Source organism: Squalius cephalus (assembly GCF_949319135.1).
Source record: "Squalius cephalus genome assembly, chromosome: 1".
Classification (NCBI taxonomy): Eukaryota; Metazoa; Chordata; class Actinopteri; order Cypriniformes; family Leuciscidae; genus Squalius; species Squalius cephalus.
In genome coordinates, this window is record NC_137122.1 from 59,728,559 (window position 1) to 59,746,854 (window position 18,296).

The 18,296-nt window shown below is 37.2% G+C and overlaps 1 protein-coding gene across 1 annotated transcript in view; it reads right to left on the bottom strand.

Annotated features, from left to right (window-relative positions):
• The window catches only part of LOC307167043 (NACHT, LRR and PYD domains-containing protein 3-like), an 87,795-nt gene that overhangs the window by 23,001 nt on the left and 46,498 nt on the right, over positions 1–18,296 (bottom strand). The window contains exon 6 of the mRNA XM_079885927.1: positions 207–380. Coding sequence (XP_079742053.1) covers positions 207–380 — 174 coding nt within the window. The remainder of the gene's footprint in view (positions 1–206; positions 381–18,296) is intronic.

An 18,296-nucleotide genomic window follows, 5' to 3' on the forward strand; every position in this document is an offset into this window, starting at 1 on the left:
GAAGATTCTACAGCTTCTATATTATCAGAGTCTATACATTATTTTCTCAACACATTCTCACTAACAACTTGTCTGGATGCTTTGTCAGGACTGCTTGGTGTCACTTTTTAACACCCTGGGACCCCTTCAGTGTTCAAAAACTATTAAAAACTCTCAGTCTCTCTCACATACACACCAGCAAGGATGATTCTTACTGATCCACTTACTTGAGTTTGTCCAGTGTGCAGTCTGGATACTTCATTGTATCAGAGAGCAGCTTCAGTCCTGATTCTCCTGGGTGATTGTAGCTCAGATCCAGCTCTCTCAGGTGTGAAGGGTTTGAACTCAGAGCTGAAGCCAGAGCAGCACAACCTTCTTCTGTCACCATACAGCCAGATAATCTACAACAACAGTAAGTGTTCATGTCAGTGAATCAATTATCACCTAACGAAACTTCCCAATTCACATAATTAACGGAATGCATAGCTGATATAAAAAATTGGATGACTCGTAATTTCCTACATCTAAATTCTGAAAAAACAGAGATTCTAATTATTGAACAAAATACTTCCTCACGTAATAACCTAGAATACTGTCTAACACTTGATGGCTGCTCTGTCAAGTCTTCGTCGTCGGTTAGGAACCTGGGTGTGCTCTTTGATACCAATCTTTCATTTGAAAGTCACGCATAGTATCTGTAAAACCACATTTTTCCATCTTAAAAATATATCTAAATTACGCCATATGCTCTCATTGACAAATGCGGAACAATTAGTTCATGCGTTCATGACCTCAAGGCTAGATTATTGTAATGCTCTACTGGGTGGTTGCCCTGCACGCTTAATAAACAAATTACAGCTGGTCCAAAACGCAGCAGCTCGAGTTCTTACCAGAACCAGGAAGTATGACCATATTAGCCCGGTTCTGTCAACACTGCATGGCTGCCTATTAAACATCGCATAAATTTTAAAATATTGCTGATTACTTACAAAGCACTAAATGGTTTAGCTCTGCAGTACTTGAGCGAGCTCTTAACGCATTATAGTCCTTCACGTCTATTGCGATCTCAAAATTCCGGCCAGTTAATAATACCTAGAATATCAAAATCGACTGCTGGCGGTAGATCCTTCTCCTATTTAGCACCAAAACTTTGGAACAGTCTTCCTAACATTGTCCAGGAAGCAGACACACTCTGTCAGTTCAAAGCTAGATTAAAGACACATCTCTTTGACCTAACATTCACATAATACATTATAGACTTCTATAATTCAATGTTAGGCTGCATAGATTAGGTCAGTCGGAACCGGAAACACTTCCCATAAATCCTGATGTACTCGTTACATCATAAGAAGAATGGCATCTACACTAATTTTAGTGTCTTTGTTTATACCGAGGTTTTCCCGCAGCCTGCCGGATCCAGGCCATATCCAGATCTGACGAAGGACCTTCGCCTGGACCCGATAACAACGCAGTGCTGAAGTGCCAACTAGTCTCTCCCTATGGAGAATCCCTTTCCCTCTCTACAGATAAAGCGTTGTTGGGAAAATTCATTTCGCGTACCTACCCCGAAGTGACAAAATAAAATTCTGTGTCAAAATTTATAAGGAAAGACCAGTACTTTGTTTAGGCTTGGTTTGTAGGGAATTACAAATCTGCGCACATATATTCAAACGCACATAACTATAGAACCAATTCTTAATACGCATGTGAACGCCATCAGCATTTATCACAGGTTCGCGTTTAAAGTCTGTGTAGAGAGAATGGTGTCGTCTTGGGGGCCCCTAATTTAATAACAAATGATCGTTGCGACGGAATCAATCAAAACTAACTTTAGCTGGAAAATAACTTTATTAAAGAACCGCTATAAAGCCAAAACAATCTCTGTTACCTTAAAGGGATAGTTCACTTTGAAATTAAATTTTGGTATGTTTTAGCTTACCTCAAGAGCATCCAAGATGTAGGTGTCCGCAATTTTTTTCCGCAGTAGTTTCAATTTTGATATTTTTAGGTCAAACCGTTCTTGTCTGTCATTTAATGCAGGTCTGTGGTCACTGTCTCAAAGAGCATGCACAGAGTCCAAATTAAACAATTCCCCATCGTCCAAATTAAACAATTCCCTATCGTAAGTACACATTGATGGCCTAAGACACGAAACGAGCAGTTTGTGTGAGAAAACTAACAGTATTTATATCGTTTTTACCTCTTGTACACAGCCACATCCAAGTGATCTGAGGGCGCGCGCGCTTCCTGGTGTGTGACGTGTACCAAGACTGGTGCATAGATATATACACTAGATGCCGCCTTGGCTACGACAGTTCATTGGAACGAGGCGACATCTAGAGTATATATTTATGTACTAGTCTAAGCATCAGCAGTGTCGAAAACTGTGGCAGGTCAAATTTATAGCAGCCATAAACCAGAGTGCGCAGCGCCGTTGTTTTATCCATTAAGCACAAATAAAAGCCTGACACGGCTAAATATTCATTTTTCTGATAATATAATTGACATATTAAAGTGTTGCAGTAAATTAAATGTAATAATACTAATAGTAATAATTCCAATTAAGTTGTTTGATGCAAGAAAATGGTGCTCTAATTATTTTATAGTTTTAATAGTCTTTATATGGCAGAATATATGATCATGTAATATAGGCTATAGGCTTATATTTATAAAATAATGTTATTAAATGGACTTGAACCTCCAAAAACCCGTCTGGGTTCAAACATTACGAAATGCAAAGTGAAGCATTCACTTGACTAAAAAAAAGTGAGGCTTCGTTTTTCGTTGGTCACATGTTTCTCTGAAATCAATATGCGTTCCGACACGGAGCTTCATGAGAAATTGCACGGTGTACTCGATAAGCGTTTTGAAGCTTCCCTGTCATATGTAACATCACTAGTGAGTACCTCCATTGTTCCTGGTCATTCCACTTCATGTATAGAAGTAACTGTAAAGATAATGTTCTCTATGAATACCATCATTACTACGGCCCTACTTGACTCGGACCCTACTTGTGTGTAGTTGGAGTTCTACACACAGAGCAAACATGCTTTTACCTCAACCATTCCCCTCACAATCCAGTCATCATTGGTCTACCTTTTCTTCAGAGACACAAATCACATACATTAGTAACTGTCAGTATTGCACACAGCAAAAAATTGTGGACAACCCATCTCAGGCCTTCTACAGCCACTACCCATTCCTTGATGACCTTGGTCACACATTGCTATTGATTTTTTTCACTGAATTCCTGGCCTCCCAGGGTAACACCATTATATTAACAGTCATTTTTCTAAAGCAAGTCGATTAATACCTCTACCCAAGCTCCAAACAGCTTTCGAAACAGCAGAATATCTCTTCCACTACGTGTTTCGCTATTATCAACTACCTGAAGATATTGTCTCAGACCGGGGGTTTCCAGTTCATATCTCGGGTCTGGACAACCTTCTTCCGCCAGCTTAATTTAAATATAAACCTCACATCAGGATATCACCTACAATCGAACGGTCATACCGAATGCCTAAAACAAGAACTCACAAGGTTTCTTATAATGTACTGTCAGCAGAATCAGTCGGACTAGAGCCGCTTCTTACCCTGGGCAGAATATGCTCAAAATTCCCTTCAGAAACCCTCCACTGGCATTACCCCTTTCCAATGTGTCCTGGGATTTCAACACCTTTTATTTCAGTGGTGAAGGGTTAAAATTTAAGAATCTATTTCAGATATGCTTCCTTACATAACATCACAGTGAAGAATACTGATTTTAGCTTTTAAGGTTAAGATCTCAGCAAAGTTGTAATTCCTGTTTTCTTTAATGGCTCTTCGAGCCCCAGTTTCACTCAGACTGATGGGATTAGCACACGAATGATTCACTGAGAATCTCACCTTTTGTTCTGCAAATGGCTTTCAGACCCAAATGGCTCTTGGAGCCTTATGCTAATTAAATTAGGATTGGCCAGACCCTCGCAGGGTGTTACCTTAACCTGTATACTCATTTACATGCTTTGTTTGAATTTGTCTCCACCTTCAAAAGTCCCTCCTCCTAAAATGCCTATAAGATAACATGTAAAGTTATGTTAGATCAGATCATGTTGGAAGTTTCTACAGCCGCGTACAGAGGAGTTCTCAATAAAGAATAACTTCCGTTGAATGCGATCCCGACTGTCTCACTGGTCTCTGCTTTGAAGAAAGAAAAACTTTACAACAGTGGTCAGGGGAACCCTCTGAGTTACCGGCCGTTGATGACTGGCTCTGACGGAGCGAGACGGTATGAAACCAAGCACACATCCAACTTCTGGGTAAGGCGGAGTGAACTGCGATGCTAATCGTGTCTCATGAATGCACAGTCATGCACAAAACACCAGAAGCCAATGTCAGGATTTTCATTAAGTAACTAATTCAATTTCGATTTGTTTTTCACTAAAAACTATCATATACCCCTAGATCACTTGGAATATATGACACGTCACATGGGACCTTTCTGTGATACTTTTGCATCTTTTTTTAAAGTTAAAGTGGTCATATAATGGTACAAGCACTTTTACAAGTTGATTGTACTGAAATGTGTGTTGGCAGTGCCTGTACACAACCATCTTAAAATGATAAAAAATCCACCCAGTGTTTTTTTTTTTTAATCTCATGTTTTCCCGTCTCAAATCGAGCCGTCTGACCGTGTGACGTCAAACGGTTGTGGTGTTCTGTTCTTGGGTGTAATAACGAACACAGCAGTCATTTTGATGTTCCTAAATCTGAACCGCTGAAGACGCAGTGGCTGAGTTTTGTTTTTGAAGGGAATATTCCCCACGATCAACGTCAATGCTTTCATGTTTGCACGAATCATTTCTCACCAGACTGCTTCATAAACGAGGGTCAGTATAAAGCTGGTTTTGCTAAGAAGCTGCCCCTGAAAAAGTACTTCAGGCCTGACAGTTGAACCTAAACCTGCATAGATAACGTTACACATCACTGACAAGCCTACATTTACCGAAAAAAAGTTTTTCATGACCATTAGCTGTAACATCAATCTGTCAATGAACTAACGTATACATCAGTAAACACTAGGGGTGGGAGAAAAAATCGATTCTTAGATGCATCGCGATGCGGACGTGGATCGATTCACAAATATCGATAAAATATATGAAGAGTTCAGATGCAAAAGCCTCTAAGTGCCATCTGAAATTTCCTTCTAGAATGATAATTTTTATCAAGCTTGTACATTTATGTTCACTTATTTCACTTTAATGTCAATGGAAATTACCTATTAATTGTCATTAAAGTGAAATTACTGAAATTAAATATACAAGCTTGATAAAAATACTAATTTTAGAAGAGAATTTCAGATGGCACTTAGAGGCTTTTGCATCTGAAGTCTTCATATATATATATATATATATATATATATATATATATAATTATTTTTATTTTTTTTCTAATAATGTAATATTGACGGAACGCAAAAGGCGGAACTCTAAGCGGACGTGCAGTGCGCGTGCAGTCTGTGGCGCGCACATAACAGAGACGCATGATGGCTGAGCGCCAAATTCGAACGGCACCCTCTTCGTTAAAAGCTAACGTATTGGCAATTTCATTGTTACCTATTTAGTATTATTTTGTATGAAAGCTGCTTTCAGTATTTAGTTTTCACATCAACATGCTGTAAACCGATCTGTTATACGTAAGTTACGTTATACTGCCCTGCAATATGTGCAATGCCAGTCACAAAAAAAGTTACATTTTGACTGTGCTCTCTGCAGATGTTCATTCACTTTTTTTGTATCAGCTGTTTTTGATTGTGGTATACAGCAAACATTTCAAGTCATAACTCTTTATTATTTAGTTGTGTATAAGAGCGGCTTTCTATGTTACTAATTATTCCGAATATGCGTAAGTCCACAAGCATTATATGAGAGCTGTTGGTACATCATTCTATATTTTTGAACGAAAACTGTTTGCGAATTTGCTACAGCAAAATGTTTTTTTTGCCTGAAGGATTATATTGCTCATTGGAAATAACAAGAGGATGTTGGTTAGAAGTCTATTATTAATTGCTAGAGATTCAGAATATGCTGAAGTTTGTATTAATTTACTACAAGTACGCTGCTAGTACAGGCACACATTTATTTTCCTGTTGGTTCTTTGCAATGTTCAAATCACTTCCATTTGTTTTATTAATAAAATTAATATAGGAAGATGGAAGTAAGTTCGTTATGGGTCATCATAAATACTTTGCTTTAAAAGTCCCAAGTAAGTAAAAAAAAAAAAAAAAATCGTTAATAATCGATAATCGTTACCCTCTGAATCGGAATCGAATCGTGAGGTGCCTAGAGATTCACACCCCTAGTAAACACATAGCGTTCGTATCTCACTACTCTACCCTGCTTGTACACACAAAGATAACCAACCATTCAGAAACGTCCTGTTCGAGCCTTAATTGTCGAACTTCTTCGGGGCCGTCATCTTGTTCTGGGTCCGACTCCGGTTCCAGATACGGTTGCACAGATTGATACGGTTGCACAGATGTGTCCTCAGAGACTCCCGCTGCCATTCTTTATCCAAAATATACCCTCAACTGTTGTCAAGGTAACACTCCACGTGTGTTGTGTCAAAAGGCCCCACAGAACAGAGGAGCGGGGTGAGTAAAGCTCATTATCATTTAAAGACACATGCACTTAAATGGCGTGCTGAAAACAGAGCTGTTTTTGACCAGGTAAAACGAGTGTTTTCTTACAATACTAATGAGAATTTTTAATTGCAGTATATTACAAACTTTTCATTTAGACCCTAAAGAATCATATTAACTTGTACAAAAATGGCATTATATGACCCCTTTAAGCTTGATTCTGGTCACTATTCACTCCCATTATGTGGATGAGAGTGAGCGGGATATTTTATTTTAAGTCTCTTTCTGTGGTCCGAAAAAAAAAGGACATACTGCATTAGAAGAACACCAAGGTGATTAAATTATGACTTTAATTATTAACTCTTTCCAAACCATTACGCATCTTCTGAAAGTTCTGAATCTCCTGAACAAAACACAAAGAAGATTCAGAAACAAGGGATCTCATATGTAATCAAATGCATATGTGAAATAACGCGATCACTAACATTAAACAGCATATAAATCAAAACTTAAATGTCGATTCAGGATGAGCTATTGGCCTGTACAAGCATTAGGGGTGTTGATGGACTTGATCTACTCCATCTGTGTGTTGATCATTGTTCTGAATTCGATCTGGATGTGGTCTTTGACAAAAACGTTATCGTAACCCCCCCCCTCAGATCTGATAAAATCAGAACCAGAGCTTCTGCTCCTGTATTGTATGGAAGCATATTGGTAGCAATATTCAATTTGAAACGTAATGTGCAAAATGACAATGCAATATGTAAAATGGCAATGCATTTCTGTATATAAATTTACATTTTCCATTACATTTGTGCAACATTTGGTGCAAAATGAAAATGAAAATTCAATTATATAATTTACATTTGCCATTTAATACACTAGGATTAATATGTAAATTGAATGCATATTGTAACGCTTTATAAGTTGCAAAATTAAAATGTATCACAGAAATGATAAGATTTGTTTAAGGCAAAATTTGTAGCAACATGATCATTTAAATGTTATTTCTCTTAATTGCATTTACACTCGTAGGTAAGACACTTGCGATTGCATTTTCATTAAATGTCAATTAATGTAGCAAAATTCAATGTGCAAATTGAAAATGCATTCCGGGCCAATCCCACATCCCCGCCCCATCCCGCCCTGTCAATCACTGCATCAAGGAGGGGCTCGGCAACAGGTAAACATAGGCAAATGTTTGTGTGGGAGTGCGCAGACGTGCTAGTGATGGGAAGTCCGGTTCTTTTCCGCAAGCCGGTTCTTTCGGACAGTTCGTTTCAATTAACCGGTTCACCAGTTCTTTTACGTCATCACGTAATGACGTCAATTCTATCATCCCGGCGGATAAATATACATTCAAATAAAGGCATTTGTAATCATAACTTCAGTTAAATAATAGTACTCATCGTCATAATCAGTAAGTTTCTTAAATTTACGTTTTGAAAATGAACCCTGTAGTAGGCCTAAGGCGATGCGCAAACGCAGATGTTTTACATGTCTTAAAGATCTAAAGTGAATAAACTGGTCTTCGTCATTTTTATTTTATTTGTAATTAAATAAACGTACATTTCGCCGAATTCGGTCCCTCATTCAAGTCCTTGGTTCACCCGTGCTCATGTATCAGCACAGCATCAGTTGGCCCAAAGAAAGTTCGGTTCAGAGACGGTGCCATCACGCATGCGCAGTCTCTCCAGCTCATCGGTTCTCCGTATCGAACGTGTCCGAAAGAAACAGTTCTCGGTTCTGTACTGGTGATCCGAGAACTGCTGCAACAACCAGTTCTTGACTCGAGAACTGTAGCATAGGCCTGTGTGTGCTGAGCTGAGAACTACAGAAACCTTACTAAAGCCTACAGTCGACAAAACTAAAAAGTCGATGCATGTCTCTAGTATGTTTAACAAGTTATGTTTTGATTAACACATTATAAACATTTACTTTGCACCCTTAAAACACTGGCAAGAGTTTACGTCAAAAATGTATGTCAACTTACTTAGAAATTAAATGATCTGTTCCTGAAAATAATGTTTTAGTATAATAAATGTTTAATTTTACAATCCATTCATTGTGTTTCCAATCTTTAAAATAATACAGTGAAAAGACAGTAGCCTATGATAAGCATGTTTCTAACATGTTTTATTTTGTTACACTTATTGATGTTCAACAAAATAATTAAGAAACATGCATTTCGTCCCTCTGAAAAAATTGCACGCATGCTCAGCTCATCAGCTCATCGGTTCTCAATATGTCGAACACGTCCGAAATAAACAGTTCTCAGTTCTGTACTGGTGATCCGAGAACCGCTGTACCTGTACGTTCGGTAGTGCGCGCATGCTCAGTATCAACTGCTTGTGCTCATCACTTCTCTCAGCACAACATGTCTCAGTTCAGTGAACTGTTGTATTTACTGGAGTAACATATAGGCCTACTCCGGGATATTGGTTTATTTCGAGTCGAAGGGACTGTCAGGACTCAGGCATGTCCGAAAGTGAGTAACTTTAGTACCTTGTGGATCAGTGTTGACGCAAGACACAAACTGTTTTGAACGATTCAGTCCGATTTATTGTACTGGTTCAACCAGTTCACTAAAAAGAACCGGTTCAAAAAAACGGTTCGTTCACGAACCGGACATCACTAGTTAGTGCAGAGAGGAGACCCTGAAGCGGAATGAATGATCATCATCAGAAGAGCCGAGTGGTGCTGTAAAAGAGGTTTATGTTTTAAAGAAAAACGTCCATTGGACAAGCTAGATATTGCGGGGAGCATACAAATGCCTGTATGGAGCAGAAATGAAACATTTATGCTGTGCTGTTGTTGTCTGATGCTGGATTGTGTAAATGATGGTTCCGTTTTTATATAAAATATTCTCATTGTTCGATGTATGCTCATCTTTATTTAGGCCAAATTTAGGACATTTAGGCCAAAGTGAGCGAAGACAAAAATCTTAATTCAGTCAAGAGTAGTGAGTGATTTTTCTCTTTTGTTGTTTTATTAACAATAAAGGGATAGTTCACCTAAAATTGAACATTTTGTCAACATTTAATCACTCTCAAGTTGTTTTAAACCTGGTGTTTTTAAATTGAATATCATTTTTTTTTTAAGAATGCGGATAACCAAACAGTTGCTGGTCCTCAATGACTTCTAAAAGGTTTTTTTTTTTTTTTTTTTTTTTGTACTATGGAAGTCATTGGGGACCAGCAAGTGTAAATACTGTGTCCACATTCTTCAAAATATCTTCTTTTTGAGCTAAGCACAAGAAAAAAATTAATACATGCTTGGAACAACATGAGAGTGAGTAAATCATGACAAATTATTTTGAGGTGAACTATCCCTTTAAGGACAAGCAACCGCATGTTTACTAGGTCACTTTAAGACCTGCACGCATCTAGAAACAGACATCAGTTAAATCGAAGCCGATTTTCTCTCAACTGTTTCCATTCACTTTAGACATAACCAACTGTGTTTATGTAAACTTTGTGTGTATTTGGCAGTATTAGCACAATCAGACGCGAAAGATAAAGTCCAGTTTGGCGCTGTTTGACAGTCCGCACACGCTTCGGGCTTCATCATATCAGAACAGAACGCCAATGAAATGTTTACCTGGCAAAGCTTTAAAGCACGAGCCAATAATTTGTGACAACATTTGTGATTGCGAATAAGTGCAGTGTCCAGTGAGTGTAACTCTACTGCTGCATTAACATGTGATGTGAATGTACGTCGAGTTTTACAGTATTGGGACTGAGGCACCAGAACTGCAGCTGATAGAATGTGCTGTATACTACACAATACTATCATATTTCTTCAAAAGCAGATCGTGGAGACATTATGTCGCACTGTACAGCCCTGCTTATGCTCATGCAAAGCCTCTTTGATGTAATATTTTTTATTGCAATGTTTTATGTTGAAATGTTTTTATTATTTATTAAAGAAAATTATGCAAATCATAACAACCTACTGTAAGCCTATTTAATTCTTAACAAAGAATGCTAAAACACAAATGCTGCCGACTAACATCGGTTAGCAAGTCCTGATCAATGTTTTAATTTTACGATCATTTAATTTTATTTATTTCACTGTTATGTTTCAGTTAATAAATCTATTAACAAATTGAAATAACATGAAGTATAAGACACATAATCTATTGACTAGGGATGCTCTGATCAGCATTTTTTGCCTCTGATACCGATTCCGATATATGGGATTCAGTATCGGCCGATACCGATCACCGATCCGATACTAAAATAAAAACAGTGCTGAATTACCTAATAAACATTATGCCTCACTGTGTGGAAGAGACTGGGATCATTCTTTTGTGAAAGGCATCAGGCAGGCTTGACTTAAACATTACTTTCTTAACTTTATGGGGGGTGCTGGATGGCTAAAATACACATAAATTGCGCAGATATTAACATAAATAAATACATGATATTCAATAAAAATAAAAAGAAGCATGGATAAGATTTATTCATGTTTCTTTTTTATTCATTTTTAAGATTAAATCACACATTTTTTTCACACATTATTAAAGTTACAAAAGTTCTTTAGTCAAGAGCAGTGGGTAATTTCCTCTGTTCCCTTTGTTCTTTGATTAACTTTACTGACAGAAAGCTTCATTGGCTACTGTCCCTTTAACCCCCTGAGGTCGGCTATCGCGCCGGTGCGATAGGCTCGTTTTTTTCCTTATCAGTGAAAAAAAAAAAAAAAAAAAAAAAACTTTTTATCTTATATGCTTGTGTTATACATCAATCGATCCTGTTAAGTGTGTATTATTTTTGTGTATACTCACAATAAAAACAAAGTGTTGTGCTTTTCGCCAAATAAAGAAAAGTAAACATGATGCGAGTTCTGCCTCCTCTCTGTCAGTTAAGTCCATTCTGAAACGCGTCCGAAAATGAACCATAACTCAGCGAATACTTAGTCAAACATGCATACAGACACACAGGCATGAAGCTTGAATTCTCTTCTTTTAAATGAAGTATTTTTTATTATAAAAATATATCTCTGTTTATGTAATCTTTATGAAAAGAGAGAGATTTCAGTCGTTCTCATCTCAGCTCATTACGTTGTAATCTGCCCCGCCCACGGAGAGCGCGCGCTATTCAAACGCAAATGAATGAGGCAATCCATGCAAACTGTGAACGCCCCCATATCAGCTCAAGAAAACACATCAAGTTTATTCAGATCATTGTACTTGTTTACACTGTCGCGCAGCGCTGTGAGGAATAATAATAATGGAAAATGTAACTCAGAAGTGCTGGTATTTCGAGGAGCAACGGATGGAATACTGTAGTAAGTTTTTTCATTCTCAAGTAAATCGCGTTTCTGTGTGAATGAATGAACAGCAGAGATGCGCGCTGTTTACCACAACTCGCAAAAAGACGGTTTAAATTTGAATTGCGTTTCTGTGTGTGAATGAATGTTTCGCTTTTAGCAAACTATTTTGCTATAAAAATTGACTGAAATATGTTGAAATAAAATGTATTTGTATAAGCAACGTATTAAACTGCAAATTAACATTTATATTCCTTATAATAAAAAATGAAAGACGTATGTTACTAACATATGAAAGACAACATTTCGTTGACTAGTTTTGGATAGATTACACATTTTTACTGTAAAATATCTGCCACCTCAAATAAGCTTTTGTTTGCCAATTTTTGCTAATATGTTAAATATAGTATGTTTTGTCAATGTAGGCTATATTCAAAGTAATGAATCCTTAATTTTGAAATATGTATGATAAAATGTATACTTTAGTTTTTACAAAGAAAGATTACATTTGAATTGTTGTTGTAATTGTAAACTTTTTAATAAAAAAAATATATTTACAAGGTAGATGTACACAAATTTTAAAAGGTAAATATAAGCCTTTTCTTTAGATCATTTTTATTGTGTTTTATTATTGACAAATTTGGGGAGAGGATACATATTCCAAAACTGAAAATACAGTATGAGAATTAACTGCACAATTACTAGACATGTTTTCCTTGGATATTATACAATTTGCAAGCACAATTTGTGAAAAAAAAAAAAAAAAAAAAAATTGAGATGCTTCCAAATGTGAACCAATTTGGTAGATTATATATATATATATATATATATATATATATATATATTGCTCTTGCATTCTTTCTTGTGGCTATAGGTGACACACCTGAATGAATGGCTCATTAAGTATGCGGGCCCCATTGTCTCCTCAGGTGTGAACCACTAAATATGCATGATCGTTGACGCCCCTTGCGCATATTGCCTTTACAAACAAAAAGTGTTTTACAAGATTTAAATCAATGTATTGTGTTATGTCAATGATTAGGCAGGATGATTTTCACATCATTTTGAAGAAAAAACTCTAGGCGACCACATCCATTAGTAAAAAGTCTTATTGGCACATATTTAGTATGTGTTTTGTGGCCTTATTTCAGAAACTTTAGTTTTTTGTTTTTTCAAAAACTATGCATAATTATTATTCTCTCAAAAATACAAACATGTACATGCAAGTTGTTCACATATTATGGTAGCCCTGTTTGTGCTAAATAGAGTGAATTTACACCTTTGCCATTAATATGTTTATAAGCAACTGAAAAAAGCACAAATGTCAGGGCATGTCAGAACATCTCAAGGACCCCAAAAACCCCTCAGACCCCAGAGGGTTAAGGTCTGCCGCTGCTGACAGAGACACGGATCTCACACGCGCCTCATTCTCTCACAACTTTTTACGTTCATTTAAGACTTTATTTCACTCATTTAAAGCAGAACTTGGTAACTTTTTTAACTTAATAAAACTGTCTAGAAATCATTTGGATGGTTAAACAACCTGTTCTGGTGATATTGGTGACTTTCCCCGCTCCCCCCAGCGTTCCCAGGCGGAAAATCAACCTTGCAACTTGGGGACTACCGTCCCGGCAGATAGAAATTGGAAGTCTCCTGAGAAGCGAGAACGAGAATGAGAACGAGCGCGAAACACAAATTGCTTTACGGCAATGTCAATGTTCTATGATAATGTGTATGATGTATTACCCACTTGAATTCAAGCTTGAATTCTCTTCTTTTAAATGAAGTAATTTTTATAAAAAACACCCCACCCACAGAGAGCGCGCACTATTCAAACGCAAATGACGGAGGCATCCATGCAAACTGTGAACGCCCCCATATCAGCTCGAGAAAACACATCAAGTTTATTCAGATCATTGTACTTGTTTACACCGTCTCGCAGCGCTGTGAGGAATAATAATAATGGAAAATGTACCTCAGAAGTGCTGGTATTTCGAGGAGCAACGGATTCGACTGAGCTGAGGAATACTGTAGTAAGTTTTTTTAATTCTCAAGTGAATCGCTTTTCTGTGTGTGAATGAATGAACGGCAGAGATGCGCGCTGTTTACCACAACTCGCAAAAAGACGGTTTAAATTTGAATCACATTTCTGTGTGTGAATGAATGATCCGCTTTTAGCAAACTATATTGCTATACTGAGATGAGTAAAAATCGACTGAAATATGTTGAAATAAAATGTATTTGTATAAGCAACGTATTAAACTGCAAATTAACATTTATATTCCTTATAATAAAAACGAAAGCCCTATGTTACAGACATATGAAAGACAACATTTCGTTGACTAGTTTTGGATAGATTATACATTTTTACTGTAAAATATCTGCCACCTCAAATAAGTTTTTTTTTGCCAATTTTTGTTCATGTTAAATATAGTATGTTTTGTCAAAAATAAAGTAATCAAATAATCAATCAAATCCTTAACTTTGAAATATGTATGATAAAATGTATACTTTAGTTTTTTACACTTGATTACACTTGAATTGTTGTTGTAATTGTAATCTTTTTAATAAAAAAATCATATTAACGGCACTATTTTTTTTAACGCTCGATTAACGCAGCGCGTATTTTCTGTTTGACCCGTGGCCCAAAACCTAGTTGGAGAAATGGAGATACACAGTGTTGCCAACTTAGCGACATTGCAGACCCATTTAGCGATTTTTTTCCCTTCAACAAAGCGCCCAAACCTTATTTAGTTTCTGAGAATCTACCGGTACCGCCGGTACTGCTCTCCCAGCACGCGCGCGCGCCTCTCTCTCTCTCGCTCTCTCTCTGCGTCTCGCGCTGGAGAGAGGAGCAGAGCTTTAATTCAGTTAAACACAGATATGATGTTGCTTCTCTAATTTTACATGCAAGTATAGCCGAAATCGCAAAACAGATATTGTGTTTATCTTATGTGTATTTGATTTCATCAGACGACGGCTCGATTATCAGGATTATTGTGCAGATTAACATCTTGGAAGGGAGAGCTGGTTATGTCTTAATGGGTCGCGTTTCAGTCACCATTTCATATTCATTCCATTGTTTGACAACAGAATAAACTTTTCTTTAAATAATTTTTATTGTGTTTTATTAGTGACAAATTTGGGGAGAGGATACATATTCCAAAACTGAAAATATGAGAATTAACTGCACAATTACTAGACATGTTTTCCTTTTCCTGGATATTATCCAATTTGAAAGCATAATTTGTGAAAAAAAAAAAAAAAAAATTAGATGCTTCCAACTGTGAACCAATTTGGTAGAATATATATAGATATATATATAGTATATATACATATTGCTCTTGCATTTTTTTCTTGTGGCTCAGTGAATTAATGGCTCATTAAGTATGCGGGCCCCATTGTCTCCTCAGGTGCGAACCACTAAATATGCATGATGGTGTTGGATCGTTGAACCCCACACGCATATTGCCTTTCCAAACAGAAAGAGTTTTGCAAAATTTAAATCAATGTATTGTTTTATGTGAATGATTAGGGAGGATGATTTTCACATCATTTTGAAGAAAAAACTCTAAGCGACAACATCCATCCATCCAAAAGTCTTATTGACACATATTTAGTATGTGTTTTGTGGCCTTATTTCAGAAACTTTAGTTTTTGTTTTTTTCAATAACCATGCATAAACATTATTCTCTCAAAAATACAAACATGTACATACATGTTGCTCACATATTATGGTAGCCCTGTTTGTGCTAAATAGAGTGTAATTACACCTTTGCCATTAATATGTTTATAAGCAACTGAAAAAAGCGCAAATGTCAGGGCATGTCAGAAAATCTCAAGGACCCCAAAAACACCTCAGACCCCAGAGGGTTAAGACTGCTCAGTCTGTGCTTTATGTGCGTCGTGTGTGTGTCTTGAATGGTTTAAAAGCATTTGCATGAATAAGAGCGCATCATATAATGTGACGCCAGCCAAAGGATGACCGGAAAAAATGGATGCTGCGTTAATTCCGTTAAATATTTACCACTGAGTCTTCTCCTCCCATTTCTACCAGTGACGCTTATCCAACTTCCCAACTACTACCTGCGCAGACGTCAACAGCGCAACTGGGTTGTAGGTTGCCAAGTTGAGCTCACAAATGGGTTGAAATTTGTATGAAGTGTTGATTGTGTGAGTAGGATACGTTTAATACAAGATCTGGCAATCGGACAACCTTGGAATAATAAACTGATGTGGTTATTCATATAACGAGGTTTGGGCCATACAAATTACGGGAGTTTCACAAGAGAAATAACAAAACGGGAGGGGGGTGTGAGATGGGTGTGAAATACAGCAGACTCCAGGGGAAAACAGGAGTGTTGATAGGTATGCACGTTAGCTTGTTTGAATTGAAAACTGTTTACCTGCCGCCTGTGTTCTGCGAATGTGATGTCACACACTTGCACACAGCATAGAATTACCGCGAGAGCGTTTAGAGCAGTGGTTCTCAACTCCAGTCCTCGGGACCCGCTGCTCTGCACATTTTGTATGTCTCCCTTATTTAACACACCTGAATCAGATCATCAGCTCGTTAAGAGAGACTCCATGAACTGAACTGAGTGTCAGATAAGAGAGACATACAAAATGTGCAGAGCAACGGGTCCCGAGGACTGGAGTTGAGAACCACTGGTTTAGAGAGTAGACTGCTTTGTAAGCTTTCAAATCGCTCTCGCTGTAATTTGATGACCCTATGGATCGGGCCCATTGTTACGATACCCGATCTAAAATTTTATTCCATATCGGAGCAGCATAGAATTACCGCGAGTTCAAAAGCTTGAAGTAGAATTCAAGCTTTTGAATCGCTCTCGCTGTAATTTGATGCCCCAGCGTCAGATTACGTAATAGAGATAATAAACTGACACTTTTCAAAGTCTGTGATTATAGCGCCACTTAGCGGTAAAAAGCAGCAAATACACATCCCCAATTTTACCGCAGCGGGAAAGGCGTATTATTCTGGTTGAGTAACAACTGTACTTTTAAGAATTCCATGTGCAGACCCAAATCACTCTTTGCTATAGTTAACAATCTCACTAATCCACCACAACATGTTATTTCTGGCTCTGCAGTGCTTGTGAATAGCTTTTCTCAATTCTTTTCAGACAAATTGAAGTCAGTTGAATCCATTACCAAAGACACCAAAGTTACTCAAATGTTCATTTGATGAAAGCTGATTCAGCTCATTCAATAAACTCTCTCTGCTTTCACTCTGACTACCTTTGCTGCCATACGTGATCTAATTATGAAGTCTAATTCCACATCCTGCCAGCTTATATCTAATATCTAATTTACCATTCTTAAGCAAAACACTTGAAAAAGTTGTGGCTTCACGACTGAGATCATACTTGGATCCTAATGGTCTTTTTGAACCTTTTCAGTCAGGATTTCGCCAATCTCATAGCACTGAAACTCCTCTTCTTGGGGTGGTTAACCCTCTGAGGTCTGAGCTGTTTTCTGGGCCCTGGAGGTGTTCTGACATGCTCTGACATTTCTGGTTATTTCTGTTACTTGTGACATTTTCATGGCTAAAGTCTAATTACACTGTATTCAGCACAAACTCTGCTACAAAAATATATCAGCAGCATGTATGTAAAAGTTTGTAGTTTTGAGATAATGACATTTATGCGTAGTTTGTGAAAATACAAAAAAAAAAATTCTCACTGAAATAAGGCAATGAAACCCATACTGATTATTTTTTCACAAGACTTTTGAAAATTGTATGACGTAGCCTAGAATATTTGCTGCAAAACTATGTGAAAATCACCCTGACTGCTCATTCAGATAAGATAATATATTGATTTAAAAATTTTACGACGTGTTTTGTGTTAGAAAGCTTTATGCGGGAGCTCATTAATATGTAAGCTTTTCTCACCTGAGAAAGACAAAGAACCTCCCCTAACGGCCCTATTAGGAGCTATCAGGCCCTTTCATTCTGAGCAACCTTGCACAATACTGTAAATGAGGAGATTTAAAAAAGAATGGCTTTCAAATTGTTTGGATTTATTTACAACACAACATAATCCAAAGATACACAACAAATGCCAAAAAAGCACTTCAAAGACAGAGACCTTTGTGCCATTCCTAAAAACATTGTACATACCTTTCATTTCCAAGATTTTCACTTTACCGTGTTCACGTACAGAGACTCATGTGAATGTTGAAGTCCTCAGTGGCATCTGGGCCCTGAAAAAAAAAAAGTGAACATACTGATATCAAGAGAAAGGCCTGCACGATTTTGGAAATAAATATTAGATTTTTCTGGTTAAAATTGCTTTTTAAAATTCCTTTTTAAAATTCACAGAATACACACACACACACACACACACACACACAAATGTTTCCAACAATATATAATATAATGAACACCAGGTTTGTTGTGCCTTGTAGG